The sequence below is a fragment of the Conger conger genome, chromosome 5 (genome assembly GCF_963514075.1).
Source record: "Conger conger chromosome 5, fConCon1.1, whole genome shotgun sequence".
Lineage (NCBI taxonomy): Eukaryota > Metazoa > Chordata > Actinopteri > Anguilliformes > Congridae > Conger > Conger conger.
In genome coordinates this window covers 42,243,562-42,258,871 of record NC_083764.1, presented here as the reverse complement: position 1 = coordinate 42,258,871, position 15,310 = coordinate 42,243,562, and the positions used below count along the sequence as shown (strand labels likewise).

The 15,310-nt window shown below is 40.9% G+C and overlaps 1 protein-coding gene across 1 annotated transcript in view; it reads right to left on the bottom strand.

Annotated features, from left to right (window-relative positions):
* Window positions 1-3,749: 3,749 nt before the first annotated feature.
* Window positions 3,750-15,310, bottom strand: part of espnlb (espin like b) — a 29,349-nt gene continuing 17,788 nt past the window's right edge. The window contains exons 6-10 of the mRNA XM_061242674.1: window positions 7,009-7,170; window positions 6,609-6,660; window positions 5,758-5,876; window positions 5,449-5,631; window positions 3,750-5,282 (exon numbers count right to left, since the gene is read on the bottom strand). Coding sequence (XP_061098658.1) covers window positions 3,750-5,282; window positions 5,449-5,631; window positions 5,758-5,876; window positions 6,609-6,660; window positions 7,009-7,170 — 2,049 coding nt within the window. The remainder of the gene's footprint in view (window positions 5,283-5,448; window positions 5,632-5,757; window positions 5,877-6,608; window positions 6,661-7,008; window positions 7,171-15,310) is intronic.

Here is a 15,310-nt window from a genome sequence, read left to right as displayed (position 1 = left end):
CAAGCTGTTTCAAAACCGAACTGGAGTGTTTTCTTTCATCAGGGAAGTACAATACAATACAGTCGATGCATCCACAAGGGCGGCAGTAGAAGGGACTCCTGGCACTTGCAGCATAAGGGGTTCTTGCTGAACTTTATATGCCCCACTTTACACCTGTGGAAGATTTGATTATCAAACAATGTCATCAGATAACTATAGTGAGCTGGAAGCCAAGCATTTCAGGTGCCTGAACATGTCTAAGAAGAGACAGACAACATGAGTGTGCATGCCTGCCTGGTGTGCTCCTCACATGGAAGGGGTACTTTGTTGTCTTTTATGATCAGGTCTGCAGAGGAGGTTCAGATCAGCCCTGACAGGCATGAACTTGCCAGACTGCAGGAAATCCCTTGCAAATGGATCTGCAGGCTGTGCCCTCCCATACCGGCTGTATGGGAGGGCACAGCTCCAGACCAGGGTCAAATACTTAACTGTTTTGGGTTCAAATATCTTTATAGGCTTTACTGAGCTCGTCTGGTGTATCGGAACCCATGAAATACTTCTGGTCCACTTGGTTGGCTGAATTGCACCAGATAAGATCAACCGAGCATAGAAAAGTATTTGAATCCAAAACAATTATGTATTTGACCCAGGTCTGCTTAGCTCTGGTGTAGAGGTGCGTACAGTGCCCAGCAGATTGAAGGCACAGCAGAGCAGATGAGATCATTACAGTCCCATAAGTAAATTTTCACAAACCTGCTCACATTGCCGCAATGTTGGATTGACGCTAAGAGAATGTGATGATCTCCTTGGGTGGCTTTGGGGGAGAGTGCTGGTGGCTGTAGGAAAGGGATGTTTATTCGAAGACATGGTTTGTTCAGGAGGCAGGAGCAGCAGTGGTGGGGTGAGTGGAGGGTTAATGTGTAGCCAGGATTACTGTAATTCAAAGTAAATTAACATTATAATGAAGTCAATAAATCAATAAGTAAATGTTTTTATTCAGGACATTACAGTGGATGTTATTATATTGCTCATATAAAATATAGAGGACATAAATTGGGACATAAAATAGATAAAAATACAATTGAGAATGGCTGCCTTCTCTCACAAAAAGGGTTTGGAATATATATTATAATGCCTATGTCAAGTATGTCATATAAATTAATTTATAAATATAATGTAGAAATCTATTTTTATATATTGAACACAGCAATATATTGATATAGGATGCCTCCAGCAATAGCAGAATATACCCAGTGAGCGCTTTATTAGGTATTTATTAGACTTATTTTTTAGACTTATTGGTCTTTTGCAGCTGTAGCCTATACGAGGTTTGACGCGTTGTGTGTTCAGAGATGCTCTTCTGCATACCACTGTTGTAATGTGTGGTTATTTGAATTACTGTCACACTCATGTCAGCTCTGACTATTCTGGCCCTTCTCTCCTGACCTCTCGCATTAACAAAGCATTTTTGCCCACAGAACTGCTGCTCATTGGATGTTTTCTGTTTTTCACACCATTCTCTGCAAACTCTATAGACTGTTATGTGTGAAAATCCATGGAGATCAGCGGTTATTCAAACCACCCAGAAAGTCACTTAGATCACATTTCTTCCCCAATCTGACATTTGGTCTCAAAAACAGCTGAACCTCTTGACTATGTCAGCATTTAGTTGCTGTCACATGATTGGCTGATCAAATATTTGCATCAACAAGCTGGTGTACAAGTCTACCTAATAAGTGCTCAGTGAGTGTATCTGCAATGCAGTAGCATCCCAAAATTGACTCTGCAGCCACAAGACATTCTGCTCAAGATTTTGTTTTTAGCAACTCCAGTTCACTGACTGGTTGGTCCAGGCTCTGTCATTTGATTGTTGTCTTTAGTTCAAGATGGCATTATTGCTTGAACATTGTGTGAAGACAGTCTAACAGTCTTATTTGTAAAGCGTTGTCACATCAAGATCTGCTTTAAAGTCTAATTTCCTGCTTTGCATTTCCATTATGATCCATAAACCAGCATACATTTGGGGTTAAGTTACAGATAGGAATCACTGGCAGTAGCAAAGCCTTTTCTCCAGAGAAAGTGGACATTCTCTGACAGTGGCAATCGCACCAGAGGTGCTAGGTGAATGTCACACGTAAATCTTCTTGTTGACCTTTTTGCAGCCCTGCCACCTGTGGCCCACCTGGTGTGACTGTGGTGCCATCTGCTGTCACCTCTGCAGCAGCCTAGCTCTCTCCAGAGCTGTAATTCAATGCATGGCCAGCAGAGAGCACAGATCAGCAAGCTCAGATTTTGAAGGGCGGAAGGCCAACACAAATTCCTTTGAGACTGCTGCAGGACAAATGGCAGGGCTCCTCTGGGGTGCTAGACGAGGCCACCTTTCATAGCTTCAGCATGTAAATAATTCATTTCAGAAAATTTGATGGGACTATGAGACACCAGAATCAATAAATTCCCTCAGCTCTCTGCACTGAATGCAGGCGTTTGACACAAAGACTATTTGACACACATCTCTTCCCTTTCTTTAATCCTCTCCAAAATCAAACCAAACCTTTGTGCTGAAAGCCTGGTACTTGGTAATGTGCATGTTGGCAATGGGTAAAAACCAAATGCCCATTCTGCCAGGGAGGACTGTCGAGGAGACAAGAAAAAGCCGAGTAGATTGTAAAGAGAGTAAAATAAGTGGAGTGGAGCTTGTACATGCGATATATTTCTAGCTGCTGTTTTGATTACCATTGCAAGATATTCTGCTTGCACTAAATGTACTTCATATTGTATTGTATTCACATCTACAAGGCCTTCAACAGAAAAAAGAGAGCACAGAGGATGCTAAACCATGCCTTTTCTAAATCTTAAGGCTTCGATCACTGAGGAATTGGAATGTAGACAGCAGTATGTTGAGGTTACTATATATTGTTTATTCAAAACAGCTCTTAGCAGCAACAATATATATCCATACTTTGTGTATGGCTGAGAAGACCGTTATTAACAAGGTTTCTCATTGTGTGACTGAATAGATCTCTTATTTTCATTTTACGTACTTATCTACTGTACTTTCAACTGTTTGTTATTTCTCTGAATAATTCAGATAATTAATTGGAAGAAATTACCTCACATCAGCATTTCTTTAATACAATGAAACTTTATTGTGGCAAATGTGGCAGTGATGCTTACAGTGCCAATATTTTCAAAACTGTGATATACTGTACTATGGTTCATCCATCTAATTACATCATCTCATTTGTTCCTTTTTGTAGAGAAACATGCACTTAAAAGATGAATCATTGGATTTACTTAAAAAATAATGGACAGCGGTTGCATACAATATAATTAAGCGTGACTTCAAGTGATTACATACAGCACTTAATCAGTTGAAGTCTCATATAATCAATAATATTGCGTGGAAGCACTGTCCATAATTTTATTAAGTAATTTTTTTTTTGAGTGTGACATTGTGAAATACAGTCTCTTCTGAATTAACAGGATTGCTTATAACAATGGCCAACTACAACCTTTCTGACAATTCCTGTTGAATATCTGCCTAATTGACATTGCTGGTCTTATCTTGTGCTTAACTATTCATCTTTGAGAGCTTGCTTAACTTGGGAGAGGAAAGTTTCACACAAACACAATCAAACTATTTTCAAATGAAGCAACCTTACTTTTCAGCTCTAACTTAAAGCATTAAGAACTGTTGGAGGAAAGCTGGAACTGTATACAGTACCATACAAAAATATATAAAACAATAGATAACAGAAAGAAGTCAGCATCTAATGTTCAAAATCAAAGATTTCAGCTTCTTTCTCCTTCCAGAAAGCAAAACTCCGGTCAATGTACTTGCAAATGTCATCATTGCTGAAGCAGGAGATGTCTGCACCACCCTTCCTCAGAAAGTCCCCCTCGTCTGGGGTGGCATTTTGGACAATGACCGTTGGCACCGGCCTTGCCTCTGGTTGCAGGCGACTCCCAGGGTTGTAGGGGGGTTCAAGCTGGTTTCGCGTACTGCCAAAGTACTTGATTTTGATGTCCTCAAAGCCATCCTTCCACTCCCTGTTTCCCCCTTCAATGTCCTGGAGCACGGCCCTATGGAAATCCCTCACCATTTCCCAGGAGAACCGGCCCACATGGTCGAACACCTCGAAGCAAAGCAGATGCCTCATCTTCCGCTCATCGGCAGGCAGATCCTGCTCCAGAATGTGGAAGTAGCCCAGCATGAAAAGATCAAGGGTCAGGCTGTTGTAGTCGACAGGCACCCCATTCACACGGGGCAGGAACTGCTCAGGGGAGTAGGTGACCCGTTGGCGGTTGAGGCGCCGGATTTGCCGTGAGGGTACACCAGAGACCATGCACCTCCAGTTGCCAATCATCTTGTTGATGGCAGCCCGCTGTCTGAAGAAATGACACAGTGAGCCACTCCCTGTATTCTTCTTGGGCTGAGGTTCCTGTGGGAGTTTTTCTAGAATGTTCTGGTCAGCCTTCCCGCTGCTTTCTTGCCCTACCAGGCAGTTTTTACCCCTCATGGTAAAGGCGTACGCTGACTTTTTCCAATGACTCAAGAACAAAACCACTATTCGCTCTTTTCGCAAGCTGGTGGTCTCCCTCACTGAATGAAGGGCTTCTTTGGGCATTTCTTCACAAACTATACCAGAATCCCTGTTGTAGTCCATTGGAAAAGGCTGGTCCATTATTTCAGCAGATCTTTCAATCCTGCTGTTAACTTGCTCCTCCTGCATATTTTTCATAAGTTTCCCAGCACCAAGGGTTCCAGTTAACCGGAGATGACCCCCCAACTGAGACTCAAAGTTTGATCTGAGATTCTGCACCGAGACTCCAAACTGTTGAATTTCCTTTTCCACCGTTTCCCTTCTTCCCTTAGTGGAATTCTGTCTCTCTGCTGGCTGCTGTGAGAAAACAGTCACAAGTTCATCGCTGGGCATCTTGTATATGGTGCCGTCCTTTTCGGTTAGGTTAGTCAGGAGCAGGGACATACTCTTTACAATGCCAGATATGCGGTTGCACCACACTGGCAGGGGTATCTGTCCATCTGCATTTGGATCCAAGAGCTGTGTATTAACTGTGATATTGACGATGGGAGCTGGCAGGATTGTCCTCAGTTCCTCAGCCAGACGGGCCAGCTCAAGCTCATAGGCTTGGCACCTCTTCTGCATGGACACGTTCTCGATCTGTTTCTCAAGGTAGACCACGTCATCCTCAGTCAACAGCTCACCAAAAGGACCAAGGATGGCATTGTGCACCTGCGAGTATCGCCAACCTTCCATCTCCATATATTTGCAGCCATTTTCCTAGTTGAAAAGAAAAACAAATATGATTTACTTGAGGCCAAACTCATTATTCCACAAATTATTTGACAAAAAAATGTTTTGACCCCCACCCTTCCAATCCCATGATATCTTGCCATGCCTTGGCTTCTGCAACTGACTTTAGCATTAGGTGGTGAATACTGCATACCTTCCTCCTCTGGTCCTCTTCATCCTGCAGCCGAGCCTGAAGCTTGCGTACCATGACCTGCCTCTTCCACTCAGCAATAGGCTGGCCTTTCTCATCATGAGTGGGCACAAGTGAGTCAATATCAGCCAGGTTGGCCTCCTCTGTGGGCAACATCACTATTCCATTCCCTTTCTCCTCCCCTTTCTGTAAAAAAAAAACATTTACAATGGACTTTCCCACAGTAGGGGGTATGAGGAGAAATGTTACAATATTGAATCATGAAGAAACGGAACAGGGAAAGCTCTGGAAACAGGGAAAGGAATGTCTCACCGACTGTCCCATGAAGACAGCTGTGATCCCTGCATGTTTCAATGATTTGATGGATTTCATATGCTCAAGTAGTCTTTGCTCCTCCTCCAAAGACTTCACCTGGCTAAAATTCGACACAACTGCAAGGGAAATGCAATGAACATGATGCACGGATGCCATTGTCCAGCAAAAATCAGACTTACACACAACAAGACCAGGCAAACCTGGTTTAGCCAAACCCTGATGGAGCTAAGAGGGAGTATGTGGGTCTATATGTGTGTCAGCACAGAAGTGGAACTGGACCCTTTCTCCCTTTCTTATTTTTTATTAAGAACGAGAATGTATAACATTACATTGGTGATAGAACAGCTCTCCAATGAAACCAGAAGTGATAGTTTAATATAACTCCATGTACTGGCTACATTTACTTGCTCCATTGAGGAATTTCCATCTCAGTAGGCTAATTGTATTGCTCAGGCATCTTGTTACAACTTTACAAATCTTCTGTATCAGATGTACTGTCATACATACTGCGTCAGCCTTCTCACACATGCAAGTTTCAACAAGGTATGTCAGTCACTTGATAAAACCCAAAAACGATTCTAGGTCTACCCAATAGGTCCAGCAAAAAAAGGTAATTCACACTATTTGAAATTAAAGCATTCATTACATAGTGAGAGGCTAATATAGGGTTTAGTGAGGTTTTTGATAGTATGGGATAATGTCTCAATTCTACTTGAGACGTGTGATACAGGCTATTGTGAGCTACATTAAGAGACAATGGTCCTCACCAGTTGATGCCATCTGAACATGCTGAATGGTGTTTGTGGTTTGTTTCTGAGGAGGCGGTGAGGATGGTGGGAGGGGTATACTTGGGGGAGGCAGTGGAGGGCGTGGCTGGGGAAGTACCTCCTTCACTGGCTGCTGGGAAACACAGAGGCGTAGGTGAAGTTTGCGACTTCCATCACCAAAGTAATAGAGAGAACAGACCCACACCAAAAATAACTAGTGTAAATGTTAACTGTCCACATGGTGCAATAAATATTATTCGTTTTTTGGGCATCAGACAAGTGTGCAAGTCTTTTCAACTTTGTGTATGCCGTTGTCAAGTGCCCCCACATGACAATTTACAGTCAAAGTGGATTAATCAACCCATTCGCAACAAACTATCCATAGGATTTGGTTTGGTTTGGTTTGGTTTGGAAAGAATGAAACAAAGGAAAGCTTCACAGCATGACTTCAGTAGCTGGGTCAGGTCATGGTTATGGTCACCTTGCAGTTCTCCATCTCTGTGTCACTGCAGGTGTGTGCGAGCTCGTCGTTTAGGCCCCGGTAGTAGTCTGCGGAACTGGGCTGCCAGGAAACTGCCGGCTTTCCTCTTCCCTCAGGCTCAGTAGAGCTGACCTCTGGGAAGGATCCGTCTGCGAGGGAGCCCTGGAGCCAAGGACAGTGGCTCTTCGTCATTCACAGAAATTACCTCATCGGTGAGACCAGAGAAGCATTTGGCTAAATACCTATCATTAGTAACTAAATACACAAATCTAAATACATGCAAATGTTCATTCATTCATTATCCTAACCCGCATATCTTGAACAGGATCGCAGGGGGGCTGGAGCCTATCCCAGCATACATTGGGCGAAAGGCAGGAATACATCCTGGACAGGTCGCCAGTCCATCGCAGGGCACACACACCATTCACTTACACACTCATAGCTATGGGCAATTTAGACTCTCCAATCAGCCTAATATGCATGTTTTTGGACTGAGGGAGGAAACCGGAGTACCAGGAGGAAACCCACGCAGACACGGGGAGAACATGCAAACTCCGCACAGAGAGGCCCCAGCCGACGGGGATTCGAACCCAGGACCTCCTTGCTGTGAGGCGGCAGTGCTACCCACTGCACCATCCGTGCCACCCAAATGTTGTAATATGAAAATCAAAAACAACAAATCTTGCCCGTCTACTAGTATTAGAGAAGCACAACAGAGATGCCATCGCCTTTCACTGTTTAATTACATTTAGTGTCTTTGTGACATCTGGATCCCATTAGCACACCCCATTACGACACTACTGATGCTCCATCTTATTTAATGCTTAACTCAGCCACACTGCAGTAGGTTGATGAAATCATCCCCTGAAAGGGCTGCACATGCCACAAGTGGGATCAAATCACTTTGCCCCTTGTGCCACCCAAAAGGGACACGTGATCCGAGAACAAAACTTGTACAGAAAGTGTTCATTAAGTAATTAATTAAGGGAGGTTACCTTAGAGAATAGGAAGTAGCCTTCAGCAACACCTGAGCTTTGCGGGACACAATAAAAACCCAACATGAAATGGACACTGTTTTGAGTTCGGCACCCCACCAAGCGCGTGGGATAAACACGGTGCAAAAAGGTGGTTACCTGATAGGAAGTTTCGAGTGACATCGGCGTAAAGTCACTGCAATTCCTTGAATTTTCACTTTCAGATTGGTAATGTGGTCCCATTGCCACTCATTAATTCAAATGGCAAAGATAAATTAAAGGAAACCTTGCGAGTAAACAGAAATGTTTAAACAAAAATGTTTTAAGCATTGCAGGTACAGATTTCACATCTAAAAATGTTGTCTTCTATATGAGTCAGTTGGTTGGGTATCCCTGACCTCTAATAGGGCTCAGCTTTGGCATTGGTTTGTTTAGTGTCCTGTACATATCTTATATACTTCCCACCTGAAGTTATAGTAACTATCAAACATGCTCCTAAGGTCTATTACTTCTTGACATTACCAGTGTCTGCTCTGGTGGCGGGCAAATGTGAAAGTGGCTATTGTGCCTTTTATTCCTAAAATGAGGATATTTAAAGCTAGCTGTCCAATTCTAACAAGTCACTGACTGAAGGGTATGTTCATTGAAAATTCCACAATTTGACTGTCTTTCAATATTGGATATCCTGTACTGTAGGTAATTGTATACTGTACGTTTTTATTTTAGCTGTCCTATTGCAGGGCCCCTTGAAAAAGAGATCACTGTCTCCATGAGTTTTCCTGGTTAAATGAATATTGAATTTAAAAATTCCATTATAAATCCTCTTTGTATGTGTCAGATATGCAGGTATTCAGTGGGGCATAGTGTATAAAAAGGGCTGTAATTCCTACAAAGATCAACAAATGTAACTGAATATAACCTAAAATGACAGCTGAAAGTCAGCCATTTAACTAATTATTGTTCTATTTAGAATACAGAGCCAAAACAACAAAAATTGTGTCACTATCCCAATACATTTGTATTTAACGTTATTACTGTATAAGGTACAAAAGTTAAAACAGCTCAGGAAAACTTGAAGCCCTCATTTCTCAGTACCACTGCAGTTTTCATATGTTGCGACCTTGATGTAGCAGATGATGATGCATTAGGTCAGGTTGAAATTTATTTTTTTGATATTTTACTGCTTTCAAAAGCAGAAGAAAATTGTTCAATGTCATATATTTCGCTGTGCAACACAAATAATTGCGGACCTCACATGCAAAAATATGGGCCATTAAAATCCATAGTTCTAATAAACAGGAGGGTCATCATGGATTTAATTCTTTCTTATGCATAAAAATGAATTGCCCAATTTCCTTTCAAAGAAAACCATTGTATTTGTTCCCATATTCCACAGAGATCAAAGGGAGACCAATCAAAGTTCCCCTAAAAGCATGTTATGCCAACACTACTACAGAAAAGTTCAAGAAGGCTGCATACTGATTGCAAAGCCTTGTCTGCAAAATTAATTGTCAATTGAAGGATCCATTTCATGGTGGCAAAGAGAGAAATAGAAGCTTTGAGGGATCCATAAAAAAGTAACAACAAAGTAAAAACACAATTCCAACAACCACTCTGAGACATATTATGACAAAACACTCAAACAAGTCTGCATTGATGTCAGTGTGTTCAGAAAAGCCACTCACTGAGCAGAAATCACACTGTGCACTCTCCACAGATATGCAACGGAAAAGAAAATTCATAACTGAATAATAATTTTCCTCCCATTATGCTTTCTTTTCATCTGCTTGTAATGCTGTGGTTCTTCAGAACTAAAACTGCCTCCATTTGTCTTTATCTATATGTGTCTCCTATAGCAGGAGTTTCTGTCCCTGTGTGCATTTAGCCTACAAGCACATACATTATTACTCTGATCTGTACCTAATATTTGTAGTATCCGCTCTCACAATTCCATGTGACTCTCAAACTAAGGGGATACAGTCCATACATCCACTCCACATATTAAAACAAATTATGTTGGCTTAAAGTGTAAAGCATAACGTGAGCTTCACTAAAAAAAAACAAGATAAAGAATTTACTTACAATTTCTTGCACAATTAACCCCCCACGTAAGTCACCCAGTTGAAGCCTTCACTGGTGAAGATACTGTGTCATCTGCTACTTAAACCATCAGCACCTTGGGGCACTCATCAGCTTCTCAACCAATGACCAAAAGCCTCGGCATCAGCGGGCAATAAACAATAAACCGATAGGAGATGGTCTAAAGAAGGTGTAAATAATTAAGAAGGGGGGATTGGGTGAACAGCCATGTCAGGGATGTGGGAGCACACCAACGATGATATGTTGTGTACCCACTGATACTGTAGGTGCATGACATTAGCATAGCCGGGGGACTGCTGTCAAGCTAACTAGTAAAGGTACACTGTGTACTGCTTGGTCGACTGCGCTTCTATTCTCTGGTTGTGAAGAGGCTGACAGGCTAATGTAACAGAGATTTATTCTTGTCCATCTGTAGGCGAGGAGCTGTCGCTGGCCAGGCAAGTAATAGACAGTCAACCATTGCATTCCAAACAAAAGATGAGAAATAACTAACAGATTTATTAAAGATTTAATAAAGAACATTCAACATGACTCACTAATCAGGCATTCCTGAACAGGATGGGAGGTGTCCTATGTTTGTAGGACATATGTTCTGGCTTCATCACTGTGATCTCGTCATTTTATCCCCAGGGAATATATCTCTCACAATCCAGCCCGTCCCTGTTCCTGAGTTTCATCAAGCCCAACACTGCACATTGGAGCCCAGTGGTTCCTAACCCTGGCACTGTAGAGTCGCAGGCTTTATTTAGTACATGGTCTGATTTTTGGGTGATGGTTTTCGATTGCTTAATTTAAGGTGAAAACTGTGGTGTGTGCCATGACCAGGGATGAGGTCCCCTGCTATAGCTTCTGTTCAGATAGTCAAGACAACATAGGGAAGCTTGAAACCCTGTGGTAAACTCCAGCTTGACCAGCTTGAAAATTGAGCTGGTCCTAAGCAGGTCTAGGTGGGTATGAGCTGGTCAACCAGCATGGCAAAGCTGGTGTAGCTGGGTATGAGCTGGTCAACCAGCTAGTGCTGGTAGCTTGTCAGCTTGGTAGCTTCAGCTTGTCAAACCATGTCAAGCTGGGAGCTGGTCTGAACTGGTCAACCAGCAACCAGTTTCAAAACCTGAGCTGTTTTTTCAGCAGGGTATATTTAAAGGAACTGAGCAGGGTTAATATGCATGGCTGCAGTATCTCTGCTTCCTTTGCTCTATACTGTACAGCATAAGAGAAGCCATTTCTGTCCTGTGCATGCAGGAATGCCTACTTCTTAAAGTAGTGACACTGATTAAATCATATAATGGTGTAACATATATCTATCCAGTATCACTTTCAAAGATGTATTGAAATTTATATAAAACTGGTTAAATCATGAAGACATATTATCTACCGTACATATTACTTGAGCAGTAACTCACACCAGGCAGTGATATATTGTGATTTTATCACAGCTAAGGAGCATTGTATAAAAGCACAATATATTATGGCCTGGAGTAAGTTAATATAGATATCATAGGCAAAATCCAATGAAAATAGTTTTATTAACAATTTAATTACAAGAATAATCTACCGACTGCCTGTATACAGTGCCAGATGGTTGCTATGCAACCTTAAACTCTCTTTTGTGCTACCAAACTAGCTGCCTAGTAAGCATTAGTGAGCTAAAAATAGTTTATGTCTTGATGTTTATTTGATGTTTATGCTAATACACAAATGCTAATATCATAGGGTAAAAATGATCCCTGAGTATCATTAATAAACAATTGACATCGACCATTACATTCTAAGGCTATGGGTGCACCCCAACGATGCCAGGAAAACCCACACAGTGACACAACTATTCAGTGTTGAAACACTGCTTTAACATTCTCTATCTCTGTATGTACCTGTGCTCTTTGTGACCTTTTCTTCACTACCAGTAGTAGTGACTTATTGCCAATATCTGGAAATAAAATCATTCTATGAATTTAATAATAGTATTCCATTTTAAATGTATGTTCTGTATTGCTTTTCAGCAACCCTCATCAATTATAAAGAGAGGGGAAAAAGAGATCTGCATCCAGATGGCATTTCAAAAGTTGCACATGAAAATAATACCCAGCTGATATTGTTTTGATACCTGGATCATGGTATCGCTCAAATGAGCAGAGGCACAGTTCACCTTTGTTCTCCTTTGTGAGCAGATTCAGGGCAGATTTGCAAGCGCATTTAAAATATTGTTCTGTGTAAAAACATTCTATGCTGTAAAACCAAACCTTCACATACATGCATGCTTAGGTGATCTCTCCAAAAGGCAGGCACATTTAGCAGGAGACATTGGAACCAGACTGACCACTTTGGAACCAATCAAATTTGAAAATGGCTGGCAGGAAAGCAGGTACATGTCCCAAGCAATCCACTTAGTCCTGTGTTAGAAAATGAGATGGTCTGACACGAAGACCATTGAGAATTACAGTGTTGCTAGCTATTATTTGTCAGCTAGAGACATGTAATTAAAACAATCTACCACCTGAATTGTTTTATATGGTAACATAGAATATTAACCAGATTGTCAACACAATCCATAAAACAATAGTTGAAGAAGGATGATTCTTAGCAATAGTGTTCTTCCCCCCAATTTCTCTTTTTTTGTACAGTAATCAATTTCGAATCACCAATTGAGTATAATGCCAGCCCTAGGGTTTTGGTGGTCCGAGCAAGAATATTCTGGCCCCAAAGTCCTCCAACATAAATCACACCCACCAATTCAATGTTCATTGTGTGGCCCACATATGGTTGTGGCCCTAAATGACTGCACGGAGTGTCCACACTTCCATCCCCTTGAAGGGATTGACTTGGCCATGTTCTCAGTATTGGATTAAGAGAATAAATAGGAAGAGAAGGAATTCAAATAGAGTGTGTGAGGCAGCCCCTGAAACTCAAGTCAGAGGATCTCATAACCAGCTTAGCCCCCTGGTTTCATACTTGAGCTGCCAGAGGAGAGTAACTGATAGTCCCCTCCTCTGAAACCAGGGAGGCCAGCCTATAGTTGCTAATTAGTTGCTTTGTTGAGGGAAATTATCTTTTATGGAGCATTTCATTCTCTTTGACACAATATGGGTGACAATACTGTAATGACAATAATGACTCTAGATCTGTTTAAAGACACATTCACGATATATTTCAAGGGAAGAAGTGGTGTTTTGACAATTGAAGGCAATTTAACATTTAACAATGTTGTGGATATACTAAGGGAACAATAATTTATCTAAACATTCAGAAATGGAAAGGAATAAAAAAAGAACAGAAATTAGATTTACATGGCACACTGCATCTACATATAGTTGAATGCAAAATATTGGATTAGTAACAAAATTTGTGTGGTTTGGTGTCTATACTCTAGCACATTGGATTTGAAATAAAACAATGTATATGAGGTTACATTCTAGACTATCAGCTTTAATTCAAGGCTATTTACATCCATATTGGGTGACCATAAATGACTTACACCCCTTTTTATAGATAGCCCCAGTATTCAAATATTATTGAAGCAATCTCTGAAATATACCACACTGAAGGCTGCTCTAAGCATACAGGAAAATTGTAACACACATTATTTAGCAGTGCGCTCTCATAATTCAGGAGAAAATTATTTCAACAAGATGACACTTTACAATAGTATCTTCAAAGGTATAGTCATCCAGGCCCGGATGTGGCCAGAAGTAGTTTTTCATTTTTTTACAACATAGTGTATGCCTCCTATTAGAAGAGAACCGTTCTAATTATTTTCTCTTGTTAGGCGCCAATTGCCAGCTTGCAAAGGAAAGGAATGTTTTAGTAAGCACATCTCTTCTACAAGTTTCACACTTTTTTTTTCTTTTTTTCCCCCCACACTTTAATATAATTTTTTTTATACCCTACAGTTGGTTATATTGGTCCAATAGTGGCTACACAGATGCTGATGCATTAAATTACATTAAATAACTAGGCCCATTGAGATATCCTTAGAATTTCCAGCCTGCAATTGTTGTCCTTAGTCAATATCCTTAGTCATATGATACTAAAACACAACTTATTAGTATATGATCTCTACTGCGTAATGTATGTGTCAATTTAGCATACATCAATAGTAGAACACACCATCATGATAGCCTTTTGTGACAGCTTTGGCTGACAATTATCTGCAGATTGGTAGTGACCACTGTGATTAAACCTGCTGACCTCATCTTAAATGCTGTGCCATTTTTGCTGCAAACCTTTTTGAAGTAACAATGCTTATGGAATTCTTTAGGAAGCAGGAAGTGCGGAACAGACAATGCACTGCATAATGTGCTGCAATAGGCCTACTGAAATATAGGAATGCCAGAGGCACCGCATCATTTTTTTGTGAATGCAAGTCTTTTTGGTATTGCTACATTACACCATTTCTGTCTTATGGATACCCTTAGAACTTAGCATAAAACATTAAGAATCCTTTGCGCAAAAATAAGCCAATCAATCAATTTAAATCCATTGGATACCAACACAACACCACTCATTCTGTGGGTAGTTCAGAAATATATATAAATTCCATGACTGTACATTTTATGAAATTTTAATTAGACCTGAAAATACAAAATTTCGATGATGAATTGTGCATAGACCTAACATGGGGAGACACAAGAATGGCTAATTAAAAGTTCAGAATGTTTGTAAACAGAGGTCACTAAGATACTTCCGGGTGGCCACTCAGTAACGTTACTTAAAAATCGACTGAACCAGAGCTGTATAGTAACAGTTAGCTAGCTGTAATGGCAAATATAATCAGGCACACAGTGAATTGGCCATAAGATACCGGACATAATTTTTAAAGTGTCAGAAACATGGGGGGGGGGAAACAAAAAACAAAACCGGAACTGATTGTATTGCTCATGTCTTTCACAAATGTTGTTGGCAGCTAATGTTAGCCAATAAACACCAGACACTCATCAGCGGCCTTATAGAGAAACACTGGGATGATACATTTACGAACATTAAACGATGAAACGTTAAATTTGACCTTGACTGTTGTAAAACTATTTAGCGAGACCAGGTAGTTAGCTATCTAGCTAATTATGGTGGTAACGTTACAGTAATTAAGTGTCCGATAACTCTAGCTAGCCAGTTTGCACTGGTTATTCATGTTAATAATGTTGGTTAGCTAAGTTGCAACGTTGGCGGGGTCCTGACAGCTAACATTAACGCTAGACCACATCCTATAAATCATATGAATAAAACTACTTTTT